Raw genomic sequence first — 16,622 nt, 5'->3', positions numbered from 1 at the left:
GCAGGACACCTCTCCTCCTGTCCATCTCCTGCACCAGGAAATCTGGGAGCTCACTCTCTGCCATATTTTGTCAGCTTCACTCTTCCTGTAGATCACACACTTCTTTACAACAACTTCCAGTACCCGCTGCAGCCAGAATGCACCTCCCCTTTAAAAGGTGCAGTCTGGCTTTAAGAAGTGAAGGCTAGCTTTAATTGATGCTCGTCTCGCAAAAACTTGGGCCCCCTGCTTGGGCGTGCAGCCACTCTACAGCGTTTAACACTGGGCTGCACGCTGCTGTCATTTAAATTAGCACGCAGCACAAAGTTCATGCATCACGATTTAGGCCTTATTTAATTTCTAGGCTTTTGTCTGCCGATGGGGAATAAAAGTAACAAATCAGCCAGACAGCACTGCTGGGTCTCACAGCAGGAGTAGAGTGTTGTGACCTGCACCTCCAACTCCCAGCAGCAGTTCTCCATTTAGGTTCTGCAAAATGGTGGATTTTTTCCAATTGGAGGGAGACAACGCTGCAAGTATGTGTCATGCAGATATATTTGCGCGAGGTGCACAAGAGAGGGTCCTTCAATTGAAGCATACTTCAGTGAGATGTTTCCAATCTCAACTGTCAATGTAATGAAAAATTTAAAGAAAAGCACAGATATATTAGCTATTTAAAAGAAGTAATTTGCATTTATATAGTGTCTTTCATGTCCTCAGGATGTCCCAAAGTGCTTCACAGCCAATGGATTATTTCTGAAATGTAGTCACTGTTATAATGTAATGCGTACAGTATGGTACCACAAACAGCAATGAGATGCATGTCCAGATAATCTATTTTGATGGTGGTGATTGAGGGACAAATGTTGGCCAGGACACTGGGAGAACTCCCCTGCTCTGCTTCAAATTGTGTCATTCAATTGTTTTGTTCTCCTGAGAAGGAAGATAACACCTTGGGCTGGATTTTTGAGAAAATTTCGCGATTTGACCCTCCGCAGCGAAAACCTGGTCGCAAAGTACGGATGGGTTCCTTGGCTCGTTGTTTACGGCAGCGATGGGAAGTACCGCCGGGGAGAGGTGCAACGCCACAGATTGCTTTAACGCCGGACTCTCGGCTCTCTCCCGACCCGTACGCCGTGCCCAGAATACCGACAGGTCCAACCTATCGGTGCAGCAGCGGTAAGTATGAAAAGCTACAAAAAAAGTAAGTTAAAATTTTTTATTTTTTATTTTTTTTCAGCGATTCACTAGATAAGTGTCTTGTAAATGTTTTTGGAATGTTTTTTGGAATTTTTTCCGCCCTCTCCCAAGGCCTCACTCGCAGCGCTCCCGGCCCCAGACTAAATTTGGCGAAACTCGCGTTTCTGCGCCGCCAATCCTCGTGCAATACCTCCCTTACAAATTTGGCACAATCATAAAACCCAAAAGTTCAGCCTAAAAATGATAGCGCAGCGAAAACGGTAAGTTTCATATATCGCTACCGTTTTCACTGAAAAAACTCGAAAGCCGAAAATCTGGCCCCTCATCTTAAAGATGGCACTTCCACAATCCAGCACTGTACTAAATTAAATAAAATGCCAGATGTATACCTATGAAATATTTCCCTGGAGTTCTGCCACTTTTCTGCACTGAAGCTCCAACTAAAATATAGTCAGCACAGCAGTATAGTGGATTTAAATGCAGGAGTAGGACTTTTATTCTAGTTCAGTTTTAAAATCATCTGGTGCAAAAAAGGCCAATTTGTCTAGAAATCAAGTGTGGAATTGTTAGAATCGCAATTTCTTTTGAGCTATAGTTGGCTGTTCTTAAGGTAAATTTTTGGAGATTTCGCTGCCAACAAAGGGAGTGCACTGGATAATCATCATTACATTTTCACAGAGCATCTTAGTTTTTGAAAAATTTGCCACTTTTTGCAGAGTAGTCAAAAATTCTCCCTTTTTGTTTCTCTAAAGGCACCACTCCAAACAACTTCTGATATTCTTGTTCTGAATGCAAAATCCTCAGTGCCACTTCAAATATTGCACAGGAAGAAAATAAGTCAAAGAAATATATCGTAAAATAGTCTAATTGTTTCCTTTTTTGCCCTCGGAGCATTTCAAAAGAGGACAGAAGTAAAATGTCCTATTCCATCAGTTTGTTTTTTATATTGCGAAACTGGATAGGAACTACTGACTTCTGACAGCTTGCAGTGCCACTGCCAGGAATGTAGGGATACTGCAGCTGTTTATGTAAACCAAATCCCTGCACTTAATATTGCATTACTGCCACATAGCCTTTTTCAATCAATGTAACAGGATACGTAATGAATTCCATTGTGTAATTTTAAACAGCAGTCAATGACATACTGAGTCAGGAAATATATGAAAAATCTTTAACATTATCTCATTACCAAAAAAATAAACAACTTACATTTCTACAGCATTCCTCACGTAAGAAAAATCAACTCGCTGTAATTTACAAAGTGGAAGAATGGTGGATACAGAGCAGGAGAGAAAAGGAAACAAAAGATTAGGGTTAGAGCCAAAAGTATGGTGGATGAGGTAGATTTTTTAAGAAGCTTTTGAAAACAGGGAGGGAGGTGGTAAGCAAGAAATTTAGGGAGAGTTTCAGAGGGCAGGGGTGCATTGAAAGAACAGTTATGAGAAGCAAGGAGTGGAGGGTCCATCTGGGGATGCATGCCTGGAGTAGATCATTGAGACAGGATGGAATGAGGACATGGAGGGATTTGAAGCCTAGGATAAGGATTCTAAAGTCAATTTGCCGGAGTACAGGAAGTCAGAGGAACTTATTGAGACAATGGTCATAGAAGTGGAGGACATTGTGTTGTGAATCAGTTGGAGTGAGACTGGCAAGCTTTGCGGTGATGAAAGGTATGGATTAGGGTTTTAGCAGTGGGAGGGTAGAGATGGAGGTGGACACTGTTTCAGAAGTGGAAGAAAGTGGTCTTTGTTACTGACTGAACATGAAGAAGGAAGCTCAGCTCAGAGTTGCATAGGATACCAAATATTCCATACCACAGAACTAAGTCTGAAAGGGAGACCAGAGAAGTTGATGATAAAAACAGCAATTGAGTAACCTATTTTCATGGTGTAATATAGAATCAGGGCCTGACATGTGACTTCAGCATAAAACCTTCAATCTTAAGATATATTTTTTACAAGCTCACTTTTCCCATCTCCCTCTTGAAGCCACCTTCACGATTCATGAATGAAATAATTTCTCACTTATTTTTCTGTTTAAACACTTGCACAAAAAACATAAATATTGTCATTTGCGATTAGTTAAATGTCTGTGGTGTTACAATAGCACATTTTGAAATCCAGCAAGCAAGAAATGATCGCAACTTTATATGTACATGATTATGCAACCACCCACTTCACATGCAAGTTTTAGTATAGATTTTAAATTGCCCTAGTCTTGTTCTCATATCTTTCTCCAGTTTCTCTTTGATTTCCTCTCATGACCTCTCCGAGCTTATCCTGTCCATGAGACCCACTTCCTGCTGCCTTGACCCTATTCCCACCAAATGCTGACCACCCAACTTCCTTTTCTGGCTCACAAGTTAACTGACATTGTTAACGGTTCTCTCTCGTCAGATACTGTCCCCCACTCCCTCCAATCTGCTGTCATCACCACACCCCCCCCCCAAAAAAACACAACCCTCGACCCCTTCGTGCTGGCAAATTACCGCCCCCATCTCCAGCCTCCCTTTCCTCTCCAGCCTCCCAAATCCATGCCCGTCTTTCCCTCAATTCTGTGTTTGAATCCCTCCAATCCAGTTTCTGCACCAGCCACAGTACTATAATAACTCTCAAAGTCATAAATGACATCCTTTGTGTCTGTAACAAAGGCATCATCCTTCTTGACTTGTCCGTAGCCTTTGACATGGTTGACCACTCTATCCTTCTCCAACGTCTCTTCACCATCGTCTAGCTGGGTGAGACTGCACTCGCCTGGTTCTATTCTTATCTACCTAATTGTAGCCAGAAAATCACCTACAACGGCTTCTCTTCCCGCCCCCACATCAGTACCTCTGGTGTCCCCCAAGGATCTATCCTTGGCCCCCTCCTATTTTCATCTACATGTTGCCCCTTGGTAACATCATCCGAAAACACAGCATCAGTTTCCACATGTACACCAGCTCTACCTCACTACCACTTCTCTCGACCCCTCCACGGTCTCCAAATTGTCAGACTGCTTGTCCGACATCCAGTCCTGGATGAGCAGAAATTTTCACCAATTCAATATTGGGACGACCAAAGCCATTGTTTTCAGTCCCCGCCACAAACTCCGTTCCCTAGCCATTGACTCCATCCTTCTCCCCAAATTCTGTCTGAAGCTGAACCAGACTGTTTGCAACCTTGGTCTCATACTTGACCCTGAAATGAGCTTTTGACCACATACACACAGCATAACTAAGACTGCCTATTTCCACCTCCATAACATCGCCCGTCTCCATCCTTGCCTCAGCTCATCCGCTGCTGATGCCCTCATCCATGCCTTTGTTACCTCTAGACTCGAGTATTACAATGCACTCCTCGCTGGCCTCCCACATGCTACCCTACATAAACTAGAGGTGATCCAAACCTCGGCTGCCCGTGTCCTCACTCGCACAAAGTCCCACTCACCCATCACCCCTGTGCTCGCTGACTTACATTGAGAGGGGATCTCATAGAAACATATAAAATTCTGACGCGACTGGACAGGTTAGATGCAGGAAGAATGTTCCCGATGTTGGGGAAGTCCAGAACCAGGGGTCACAGTCTAAGGATAAGGGGTAAGCCTTTTAGGACCGAGATGAGGAGAAACTTCTTCACGCAGCGAATTGTGAACCTATGGAATTCTCTACCACAGAAAGTTGTTGAGGCCAGTGCGTTAGATATATTCAAAAGGGAGTTAAATGTGGCTCTTATGGCTAAAGGGATCAAGGGGTACTAAAGTTGCATGATCAGCCATGATCATATTGAATGGTGGTGCAGGCTCGAAGGGCCGAAGGGCCGAATGGCCTACTCCTGCACCTATTTTCTATGTTTCTATGTTTACATTGGCTCCCGGCAACGCCTTGATTTCAAATCCCTCCATGGCCTCACCTTCCCTATCCCTGTAACCTTCATCAGCCCCACAACCCACCCAGAGATGTCTGCGCTTCTCTAATTCTGTCCTCTTGAGCATCCCTGTTTATAATCGCTCAACCATTGGTGGCCGTGCCTTCTGTTGCCTCAGTCCCAAGCTCTGGAATTCGCTGCCTAAACCTCCCCACCTCACTTTCCTCCTTCACGATGCTCCTTAAAACCTAGCTTCTTGACCAAGCTTTTGGTCACCTGCCCTAATCTCTCCTTACGTGGGATGTTTCACTATGTTAAAAGCGCTATATAAATATAAATTGTTGTTGATTCAAGACATAACTGGCTTATTACAATGCCGACACTGCATTTTCCTACAGACACTTTTTCTTGATGGTATCTCAGACCTCGCTGTAGTGACCAGACTGCAGGTCTAATACAGAGTTGTGCAAAACACTAATCTTCTCTGAGCAACACCAGGTGTGACAGAATAACAACAAGGGGCTCTGTGAATGAGTTCAGTCACTGATCAATTCATCAGAAAAATTCAATGACAGAATATTGAAATTCTTACTTTGTTGTCCTCTTCAGGTATAATAGACTTGCTTCCAGACTTCAGTTTCTTTTGTCCTTTTTGGGCCTTTTCTGCCAACTTCTGGTCACTATAACATTTCAGGATCTTTTCCAGTTCTGGTTCACACTGGTATGCATGCTTCAAACCATTTTCTCTCGCTGGGAACAAATACATGTTTTACTAATGTCAGTTACCTCCCTGCACAGACCAGACACATTTCCTTCTTTGAAAACACTGTTTTGATTCAAGAATATGTAAAATTACCTCATTTTATTTAATTGCATGATACGATTATACATATTTTCTTAGAAGAAATATCACACCATTTGCACAGATGTATTTGTACTTTTATAGTTTTATGTATAACCCTGGCTAAAACAAGTATTTTGTACATCCTAAGCTACAGGAGGGTGGGGGGAGGCGACGGGTGCAACAAGATTTCACTGATGAACATAAGAAGCAGTACATCTCACAAATAAATCTTATGGTATATGTACATAAAAGCAAAACAAAAATAATTGCAATACAATACTTATACTAATGAACTTGGACTTAATTATGTTATAATGGTAAAGTAATCCTGGTGGTGCTGAATTGGGACCATGGCTACTCCATAATGTGACATCAGTTAATCTAAATATTTTAGTAGCAGTCATGCCACATAGCTCATGACTCACTGGGAGTGTCATAGGGTCAGAATGTTGGGCACCAGCAGCCAAAGCCCAGTGATTGTCCTTTGATTATGATGGCCAGTCACTGTTCTTTGATCGATTACTGCAAATTTGGAGGGCAAGAAAAGTCAGTGAGATTTAAGTTCCTTTGCAGTATCTGGCCATTGGAGTCTTCAAAAAATAAAACTGAGGCAGCAAAAAAGGATGAGCCTAAAAGAGTTAATAACAAGCAAGTATGTCTTCCACTGCAACAGGCCTTACCTTCAGCTCGTGCTGTTAATGTGGCTCAGTGACTAGAACGCTGCTCAGGTGCTTCAGTTGCATTATGGGAAGGACTTCTCATTTAAGTAAAACTTCAGGCCATCAATGGCCTTGAACACAGTGAACATGCTCGAAGTGTGCAAATATGCATTCCTACTGCAATATGGGTAGGTATGCTCTTCAGGGACAGGCCTCTGCACCCAATAATATGGGGAGTTAGCCACTTTTCTGCTATCTATCCTTCTTTAAACTGACTGCCCAAAGTGAAGGGTCATTACCTATATATCCTGACACCAACATGGTCAAAAACAGTAAAGAAAATAGACAAGGTGATCCTGAAATTCCTTGAAGGTTCTGGTGGCCCCCAGCTATAACATTGGTAGTGAAGGGCTGAACCCTCAGTGAAACATACGAACAGCTGAAAATGGCCGTTTACGCTGTTTCTCCGGGGAGTCTGACAGCCTCCCACCGAAGTTACAGCAGGAGGCCTAAAGAATCCATGCAGAATTTCAGGGCATCTCAGGGAGGATAGATGTTGCTGAAATTGGATTTTAATAGTCCTAAGTCCTTAGAAAGAAGAAAAGACTGAGAGAGGTAAATAGTTGCACGTTTTGAGCTCTGGGAAAGAATGAGCTTATGAAGGAGACTGTGTGAAGTCTAGAGGCTGGATTTTCTGCTGCTGTCCGTCTCTGTGTTTGCCCCGGAGAGGCAGCAATGGCAGCGGTGAGCTCTTCTGGGCGGGCGGACAGCTTCCAGCGCCCCGCCGGAGCTTTCAGGGGCCGGTGTTACCGCCCGGAAGAGGCGAGCTTGTGTACAACGCCCCTGGTTGCGATGGTGGCTCGATTTTTGGCTCCCACCCGACCCATAGTGCTGCGTAGTGCGCCCTGGTAGGAACGCCTGTGAAAATGTAAGTAATGCCGACCTCAGGTAAGTGTGATTGTTTTTTCTTTTGTTTGTGATTAATGTGGCGTGGGCTATGTATTGGGAATGTTTTTGGTGTTTTTTTCCGGGTTTTTTTCTTTTCTCCCCAGATCTCTCCCCAGCGCTCAAGCCGGCTCTTTAGCTCGGGATTTTCACATTCTCAACTGGCCCAGTGCCCCAAGAGAGGTATGCAATGCCTCCCTTACAGCTCCGCCCCACACTCAGGGCCCAGTTGCCCAACTTTGCTGACTGAGGCACAAACTTTTTCCAGCTGGTATCAGGACCGTCCCACCATCATTAACACCCTGAAATCCTAAAAGTCGAAAATCAAGCCCTAGATCTCAACACTGTGGGGACATAGAGAAGTACCGTGCAGCATGGAACATTTGAAGCTAAGAACCAACAGAAAAGAGCTCCATGGACCATAACACCATTGATAAAATACAATAGGGCAAAAAAAGTTGTGAGAGAAAGGTTGGAGGCTTCTTTTTGAGGAAGTAAGTTACCGAATAGGATGACATTTTTAGAGACCTTGTGCCACTGGTGAGACTTCGCACGCAGTCAATTGTTTATCGGAAAATCAGGGATGCATTGTCCACGATTTGCCAACCATTAATGAACTTCAATAAACTACGGAAAGCTGTATGACAAGGTGTACTTAGATTTTCATTAAAGCTTTTGACAAGCACTGCAGAAAGGCAGTAGGGGTTGAGATCTTCACTGAGCAGAGGTGTGGCGTCTGGGAGCAGCGTGGAGGCATGCTACTCCAGGGAGCAGCACGAGCTGCGACGGCAGCAAAGAGTGACATCATCAAGGTCCAGGTCGGTGATTGGAGCGTGGGCAGATACAGCGAGAGACTGTGGAGGGATGTGATCGGGGCCAGGAGCAGCACGGGCGATATGTGTGCGCACAAAGTCTGTGCAGCAGAGCAGGTCTCCACTCGTCTTGGATAACCCTTGCCATTGGACCAAGACCTAGTTCTGTCAAGCCCGTGTGGTGGCTGGTGTGCAACGGTCACCACACGTTAAAAAAATCCATTCACAGGCATCTTCCACCCTTCAGGATGTAGTTCAGTACCTGGAATATTAGGTCCTTCATTGAAACACCTGTGAACTCATTCTTTTTTGGCGTGGAAGCAAGTCATCCTCGTTTCGAGGGACAGCCTATGATGATGGGTTTTGCATTAACAAGTTGGACTAAGAAGTTCAATGCAAACTAGTCAAATTCACAGATAAAACCAAACGAGGAGAGACAGTTCAATTTCAGAAAACAGCTTGGGAACTACAAAATTAATTAAATAAAATATGTATCAGGAGATTCAGTGGTAGATGAAGTTTAATCCAGACACCTGTAAAGCACTACACAAAAGAAGAAAAGAACATTTGGTGAATTAAGATAAAACAGCAAAATAACATTATAGGAAGGGTATTGGGCTATTTCAAAGTACCAGAACTTAGAACATACAGTTTAATGCGACACTCACTTTTAGCTAAACTATTCTATCATACTTTGTGCTTTGAGGCATCGAACACAAGTTCTTATCTGCACATTAGTGCAAATAAAGTCAAACTTCAGTACCGAGTATAGGATTTTTTTCCTAATCTGATATACTTTTTCCCGAAACATCTTACCTTCACAGTGATGAATAACTCTTTCCCACAGTCTGTTGTTTCTAAGACAGGTCAGACTGCCTACTATCAGCAAGTGTCTTTTCCCTCTGGTAAGTGCAACATTCATTCGCTTCTCAGAGTCTATAAACCCAACCTGACGAGTCCTCACACAAGACAAGACAATAATCTCCTTTTCTGCTCCCTGGAAAGCATCCACTGTTGAAACCTGAACAGCTTTAATCTCAGCTAGGTCACATTGTGCGGTATAGTTAAGTAATCCACATAACTGTGAGTGCACAAAAAGAGAAAAACAACTGTAAATTGGCACTTCTTTCATTGGTAATGGTATTATTGTCAATGAATTCTTACAAAGAATACATGCTTGCATGAAACCAAATCTTTAAAACAATAGAAACATATGTACTGCTGCAAACAAAGTATGCTGAGAAATGATAAAACCCAATTTACAATGTCAAAAACATTAAATTTTAAAGCCGATAGCTAAAATCTATTTCCTAAAAATCAAAATCTCAGGGCAAAGAACCTGTGCAAATGTTGCATATTCATTCCATCGGGGATTCACAGCAAGGAACACAAAACAATTATAATTGTCATAAAATAATTATCACGCCTCTTTCACGCAAAATAGCATTCATTGTTATGCCTGTTATGTAGCCATCAGAAACAAACCTGAGAAACACAACAGAATTTTTGCTTTAAGTAAAACAACTAGGCCCTTTTGATAGCTCAGTGGGTAACTGTACTGCCGAGTCATCAAGTTCAGGAAAATCCTAGAATTCTTCCTTAGCCTATTAGCTAATTTCACCTAGGGAATGGTGGAGACCTTTGAAAATATGGGTTCTCACTCCTGAGTGACCTCTACTAGAAAGTGTTCAAACACAAATGTTGCAGGGGAAGGGGGTGCAAGGATAGAGCTAGGGTATTTTACTCTCTACAATTAAATAACCTGTCAAACCTCACATGAAGAATGGCTACTTGGACAAGGTACTAGCAGGCAGCACAGCCTGTGTTCATGGAGCCAAAAGCTCAGCATGCTTTCAAATGGAGCAGAGAGAACTAGATGGAGAAAAAAAGTTAGGAATAAGTTGAAAGCTAGAACAATGTATAAATTTGCCCAAGTGCTGTTCTCATGTTTATAAATCTATCCAAGCCCTTCAATTGGAAAATGCTCCATGACAGCCACTTGTTCCTTTTATATTGTTCCTTGCATAGCAGGAAGGTGACACTCGAACATAAAGCCAAGACCCATAGGCACTGTAGGATAGTGTATAATAGGTTTCCAAATCTCCCCATCTCTGTAATCTCCTCCAGCCCCACAACCCCCCGCCCCCCCACCCACTGAGACGTTTGTGCTCCTCTAATTCTGCCCTCTTGAGCATCCCTGATTATAATCACTCAACCATTGATGGCAGTGCTTTCTGTTGCCTAGGCCCTAAGCTCTTCGCCTCTACCTCTCTTTCCTCCTTCAAGATGCTCCTTAAAACCTACTTCTTTGACCAAGTTATTGGTCACCTTCCCTAATTTCTCCTTATGCGGCTTGGTGTCAAATTTTTTTATCTCATAATACTCCTGTGAAGCACCTTGGGACGTTTCACTACATTAAATGCGCTATATAACAGTTTGGCATAGGTAAAGACTATCATGGGATTGTTAGCATAGAAAGCTACAGTAAAGATGGATAGTTCATACTCCCTGATGGGTACATACTTATGAGTATATAGACATATACATTTTCTTGTACTTTGTCGATATTTAATAAACCAACAAGTTAATTTATCTCTGGTGTCAGAACCTATTTAATTTAGCTTGATGCAGTCAATTAATCTAACAAGGACCACTCTCAGATTCTTTTTCACAATTGTCACTGGTCCTTATCGGAGGGATGTGTATGTTTTCTACTGCCTTTGAGGGACATCTCGGTGGGGGGCGGGGGGGGGGGGGGTGGCGGGTGCGGTTGTGGGGCTGGAGGAGATTACAGAGATAGGGAAGGGTGAGGACATGAAGAGATTTGGAAACCTATTATACACTATCCTAAAGTGCCCATGGGTCTTGGGTTTATGTTTGAGTGTCACCTTCCTGCCATATTATTAGAGACATGGAATTTGCCTTGATTATATCAATAGTGTGCTGTTTGAGACAAAAATACTGTGAGTCAGCTGCCGCTAGCACATTATCAATATAAAAGTGCCTTCAGAAGACAACTGGTTTATGCTTCCAAATACTTTGGAAGTCAAACTTATTGACACTAAACCTGCCTTGTGATGTAGGAGTCTGGATTTATCCGTTACTTATTACAGGTAAAGCTGTAATTGGGTCTTCCTCATATTTCTTGGGAACATGGCCAATCCAACAAAACTATCCAACAACATTAATGTTCAACTTATTTTATCTTTTGGATTTAGCCGTGTTCTGTTATTCCCACTACATTGTAGATCCCTACTGCCACTGCATTCTGACATCTTATTTCTAATGCTTATGCCATTCATGTATGTAGATCTTACTATGAATTTACCTCCGGTTACAGAAATCACAGCTAAAAGATATACCATTTACTCTTAATTTACCAGGAGCAAAGTCGCAGAAGATTCACTAGTACAAATGTAAATAGAAAAAAGCAATTTATAATAGAATACTATATGTGAATAAGAGTATCTTAATCACCTTGTGCATCTGAGATTTGTATAATGTTATCACCCCAATCATCGACCCTTTAATTCCACTTGCCATCAGGGACTGGATAAGTTTCACAGTGAATGTTGCTTCCCCCAGATTATGGCAGCTGCCATCCGTCTCCAGCTAGATAGATCAAAACATAAATTGCATTATAATGAAATAATGCAACACTTATATTTTGTACACTCCTTAAGAATTGTCAGTATTTGTGTCAAGCTGCTGAGACATCAGAGGGAAGGTAAACTTCTCCCCTATTATTTAAACTTTGATCTTCAATAATTAACACCACAATGTGTGAAAAATTGTTTAAAATTTTGGTTTTATTTTTCACATCAAGTTCTCTCGGGTGGACTGAGTGTAAGCTTAAAGCCAAATATCCTCGGCAATTTTTTGTTCAAAAACAGGAGGTGCACGAGAGTGGTCCAAGCTGGCTTGACATTCAATTTTCACTACCTCTGTGTGGGGAAGCAGCACTTTTCCATTCAGCAGCAACTCAATGACGTAGCCGGAATCAGAATTTGTTACTCTTGCACATATGTATGGTATTCCCACAGTGCTGCTTACTGATTGGGGAAAGACACATTAATTTAAATACTTTATTTAATTACCAATGATGGTCTTAAATTGGCACAAACACTCCCAGGACAATTCAAAGTGTCATGCCGACACACAGCTTCCCCTAATTAATTTGTATTATCATTCAAATACCCTATAGATGTGACAGACATGAGGACAGAGTACTGCATAGTTTTGATCTACATATTTAAGGAAGGATATACTTGCATTGGAGGCTGTTCAGAGAATGTTCACTAGGTTAATTCCGGAGATGAGAGGGTTGACCTATGAAGATAGGTTGAGTAGGTTGGGCCTATACACATTGGCATTCAGAAGAATGAGAGGTGATCTTATCGAAACATATAAGAAAATGAGGGGGCTCGGCAAGGTGAATGCAGAGGATATTTCCACTCATAGGGGAAACTAAAACTAGGGGACATAGTCTCAGAATAAAGGGATGCTCATTTAAAACTGAGATGAGGATTTTATTCTCTGAGGCTTGTAAATCTATGGAATTCTCTGCTCCAGCAGGCTGTGGAGGCTGGGTCATTGAATATATTTAAGGCAGAGATAGACACATTTTTGAGTGATAAGGGAATAAAGGGTTATGGGGGGTGGGCGGGGAAGTGGAGCTGAGTCCATGATCAGATCAGTCATGATCTTATTAAATAGTGGAGCAGGCTCGAGGAGCCAGGTGAACTACTCCTGCTCCTATTTCTTATTTTCTTATGATAATGGATGCATTTTTAATTTCAGTATATCAAATATATCACAACCATTATGATTCATTTTGAAAGAGATCTATTTTGCATCTGTGCCCAGTTGCATTACCAGATATAGGTACAGTAGTACAGTGTTTATGCACTAGGTCCGTGCAGCAGAGCTGGTCTCCAGTCGTCTTGGTTAATCCTTACCACTGAACCAAGACCTAGCTCTGTCAAGCCCATGTGGTGGCTAGTGCCACCATACGTTAAAAAAATCCACGCACAGGCATCTTCCACCCTTCAAGATTTAGTTTGAGACCTAGAATGTTAGGTCCTTCATTGAAAGACCTGTGAACTTTTGACATGGAAGCAAGTCATCTTCGATTCAAGGGACTGCCTATGATGATGATGTTGATGTTTACGATACTGGAGTAACAACACAGATGTGTGAATTCAAATCCCACCATGGCAGTTGTGAAACTGAATTCAAATAAATGTGGTAAGTCATGGGCTGGCACCAGCAAAAACTCACCATGCAGCTCTTGTACTGTTGAAAAAACCCAATTGGTTCACTAATGAGGGAGGGAGTCTGCCAGTCTGGTCTACATGTGATGCTAGTCCCACACTAATGGCCTCTAAGGCAATCAATGCGGCCTTGCCAGTGTTGCCCACATGCTGACAACACATCAAGTATTTTTCTGGCAACTACAATAATTAAAGTTAATTTTATGTAATATAAGCACAGGAAATAATATTCAGACTGCCCAATCATATGTGATTTGTTAGGGGTAGGAAGGTTGAAGTGGATATTCTGGTATTCTGGAACCGGTATGGACAGAAAATTTGCTATCACTAAATCTTCTCTATTAGATGGCAAATCCAAGGTTAAACTGTCCAGCATCACCCATCAGCAGCACAATCACAAATCCTCAGTATGCAAAGCTCCACGCCAGGACCACATGTTCGTAAAATTTATTGCAAAGCAGTTGCTATATTCCTCTACTCCTATCAGTATGCAATATGTAGTCATCTCTCATACGTCCTCCTTGTTTTGTTTAGTAATGTCATGACAAATAGCTGGCAACAGTGACTACACTCCAAAAGTACTTCATTGGCTATAAGCGCTTTGAGACATCCGGTGGTCGTGAAAGGCACTATATAAATCCAAGTCTTTCTTTCTTTATGTTACATTGATTTCTTTCAGTACAGTTTTACTCATCCCTGGGAAGTAGTTAATCGTCCACATAGGGATTAACATGACAGCATCAAAATTGTGGTAAAAGTGAACTGAAAGAGAGACCAAATAAACACAAAGGGGGCAATTTTCGCCATTATTGGGCGCTGTTTTCTTCGTGCCCGGTGTTTTTTTTTGAGTAATCGGTATTTTGAAATTTTCCACAAAGTTTTGACGCCGGCGCCGACCATCAGCGCTAGTCTGTGTTTAAAAGGGATTCCACGCCGTTTCTGGCCATTTATGCCAGTTTCACCAACAACGATTTTTTTCAAAATGGCGCAGTGACCTTGGGTACCGTTGTAAAAAAACCCTATCGTAACTTAAGGAAATTGGCGCTCAGACCAGCTGCAATCCCAGGCCGAATGGCTTCCCCGCTCCCGGCCCACTGCAAAATGTAACTACACTCCTCGCAGGGCGATGGGAATTGGTAGGGTAAATGTCATCAGCACCCCTTGGAGCTGGTGCCTGGAGAAATTGTTCTAGTTTCAATTCAAATACCTGGATTGAAGTAAAAACATGTGCGTATGTGTGTGAGAGGGGGGGGGGGGCGGTTCCACCAAAACTCCCCTGCCTGTGTGAAGAAACCTGTTTCCTCCATAATCCTTCCCATTATGTGTCGCTGCATCGATTTTATGTTAGCAGAATGGGAGATGGGTGATTCTTTGGAGCTAAACCCAGTTTATGTAGGGTCACTCTAAGAAATTGCACGCTCACATCCTGGCACCAGACTTAAACCTATAAACTAAAACATTCTTATTCACTCACTCCTGGTTAACGAAAAAGAAATTCTGGCCTCCCTGGTCATTTTACAGACAGCTAATCCGGTGAAAGCACGAATGAGTTTTGATTGCCATTATCAGTGAGTCAATGTGTCGCTAAGGCCACGCTTCTTTCCCACACTGTTACACAGTACATGCTTTTTATATTAGCCTCAATATCATAATGAGGGATTACAAATACTAACTGAATTCACTTCTAAAAAAAAATCCTCGTCTAACTCCCTGGAGAAAAAGAATTATTCTGGTCGCTGCGTGTTATATTCCATTCTATTGGTGTCCTTTTTTTCCAGCACATACACAGATTTTTCGGCGCACACTACAAGCTCCGCCCCCAGAATTGTCTTTGGGTAGCGCTGCGCTAAAAATAACTGGTTGCTTTGTGGAAACTAGTTTTTAATTTTGGAACAAACGGGGAAAAAAAATGTACGTTATCGTACGTGGGCGCCAAAAATCATGAAGGTGGAAAATAGGGGCCAAAGTAACTGCATCCACAGAAATTGATGAAGCACTCAGTAATCTAGGTTGGAGAAAAGGGAACTTTGATGTGAAAGGTTAACTACCTTTGAAGAATGAAGAAACCTATATAATTTATCCTCATTCATTCACCCTGCATTGCTTTGCAATAAATGTTACCAATGTATGACAACAACAAAGATAAATAACTTCATGACTCAGTTTTGTTTGACTACCCTGTTGCAATAAAGCCCAACAGTGCTCAATATCTTCAGCCCTCAAGTCAAAGCAGCAATGCTTAATAAAAGATTATTCGATGTAGTTCCCTTGCAGTTAGAGTTGAGGAAAGATAGTTCTTGGATAAATTCAAACAGACAGGAGCTAAGAAATACTTTCTCCTATCCACTTGGCCAAACTCTGCTTGGTAAGGTATTTACCAAATACTTTATTTACAAATGTAAAAAAAAATAATAAAGAGCATGTTCTGATAGATTTCTTTGGTTTGCTGGCAAAACACTGCAAAAACATCTGCAAAATAACACTTTCACTCCATAAAGGAAGCAGCAGTGTATAAAATGTAGGAAGCACAATTTCCTGCAGCAAATAAACATTTTAAACAATTTTTAGCAAAAGCCACAGATGTGTTGTTGGGAGTGTCTTGAAGGGAAGGCCTAGTGTTAATTTGATACTGTAACAGCTCCCAACAGAACTATCAAAGTATCCATCGGTGGTAACAGTGTCCATGATTATTACAGAGTAGAAAAAATGACCTTGGTTTTAGTTCCTTAGTATAATCCACTGAAAAAAGCTTTTTTCAATCTGACTAAACACATTAAAATTGTTGTGCCCTCTGTGGAATATTTACCTGCTCACGTCCTTTAACATTGTAAAAGCAAAGTGTAGGCAACCAGTCTAACAGAGGATTTAGATTCAAAGCAGAAATTCCATCTATAAGATTTCCATCATAGAAGAGTTCATTGGTTATGGCACTTATAGTAGGATGGCATCTGTACTGAGTCCTAAGCATAATGGGATTATAGCCCTGGGGGACAGGGAGAGAAAAAAAATCCAGAAAGATTATATTAACACAAACAAACTGTACTCACATAGATGGTTGATAGCTG

General features: G+C 41.9%; 1 protein-coding gene across 7 annotated transcripts in view; it reads right to left on the bottom strand.

Annotated features, from left to right (window-relative positions):
* LOC139245559 (5'-3' DNA helicase ZGRF1-like) overlaps positions 1-16,622 on the bottom strand; it is a 153,041-nt gene that overhangs the window by 18,163 nt on the left and 118,256 nt on the right. For 6 of the 7 annotated variants that reach the window (XM_070871194.1, XM_070871181.1, XM_070871196.1 and 3 more), the window contains 4 exons: positions 16,364-16,540; positions 11,762-11,896; positions 9,101-9,365; positions 5,617-5,774 (listed from right to left, as the gene is read on the bottom strand). In XM_070871194.1, coding sequence (XP_070727295.1) covers positions 5,617-5,774; positions 9,101-9,365; positions 11,762-11,896; positions 16,364-16,540 — 735 coding nt within the window. Of the gene's footprint in view, positions 1-5,616; positions 5,775-9,100; positions 9,366-11,761; positions 11,897-16,363; positions 16,541-16,622 lie in introns of those variants that run through there. The other variant, XM_070871204.1, reaches the window with a different exon arrangement.

Source organism: Pristiophorus japonicus, chromosome 2 (genome assembly GCF_044704955.1).
Source record: "Pristiophorus japonicus isolate sPriJap1 chromosome 2, sPriJap1.hap1, whole genome shotgun sequence".
Taxonomy (NCBI): Eukaryota; Metazoa; Chordata; class Chondrichthyes; family Pristiophoridae; genus Pristiophorus; species Pristiophorus japonicus.
This window is presented reverse-complemented; position numbering and strand designations above follow the sequence as displayed.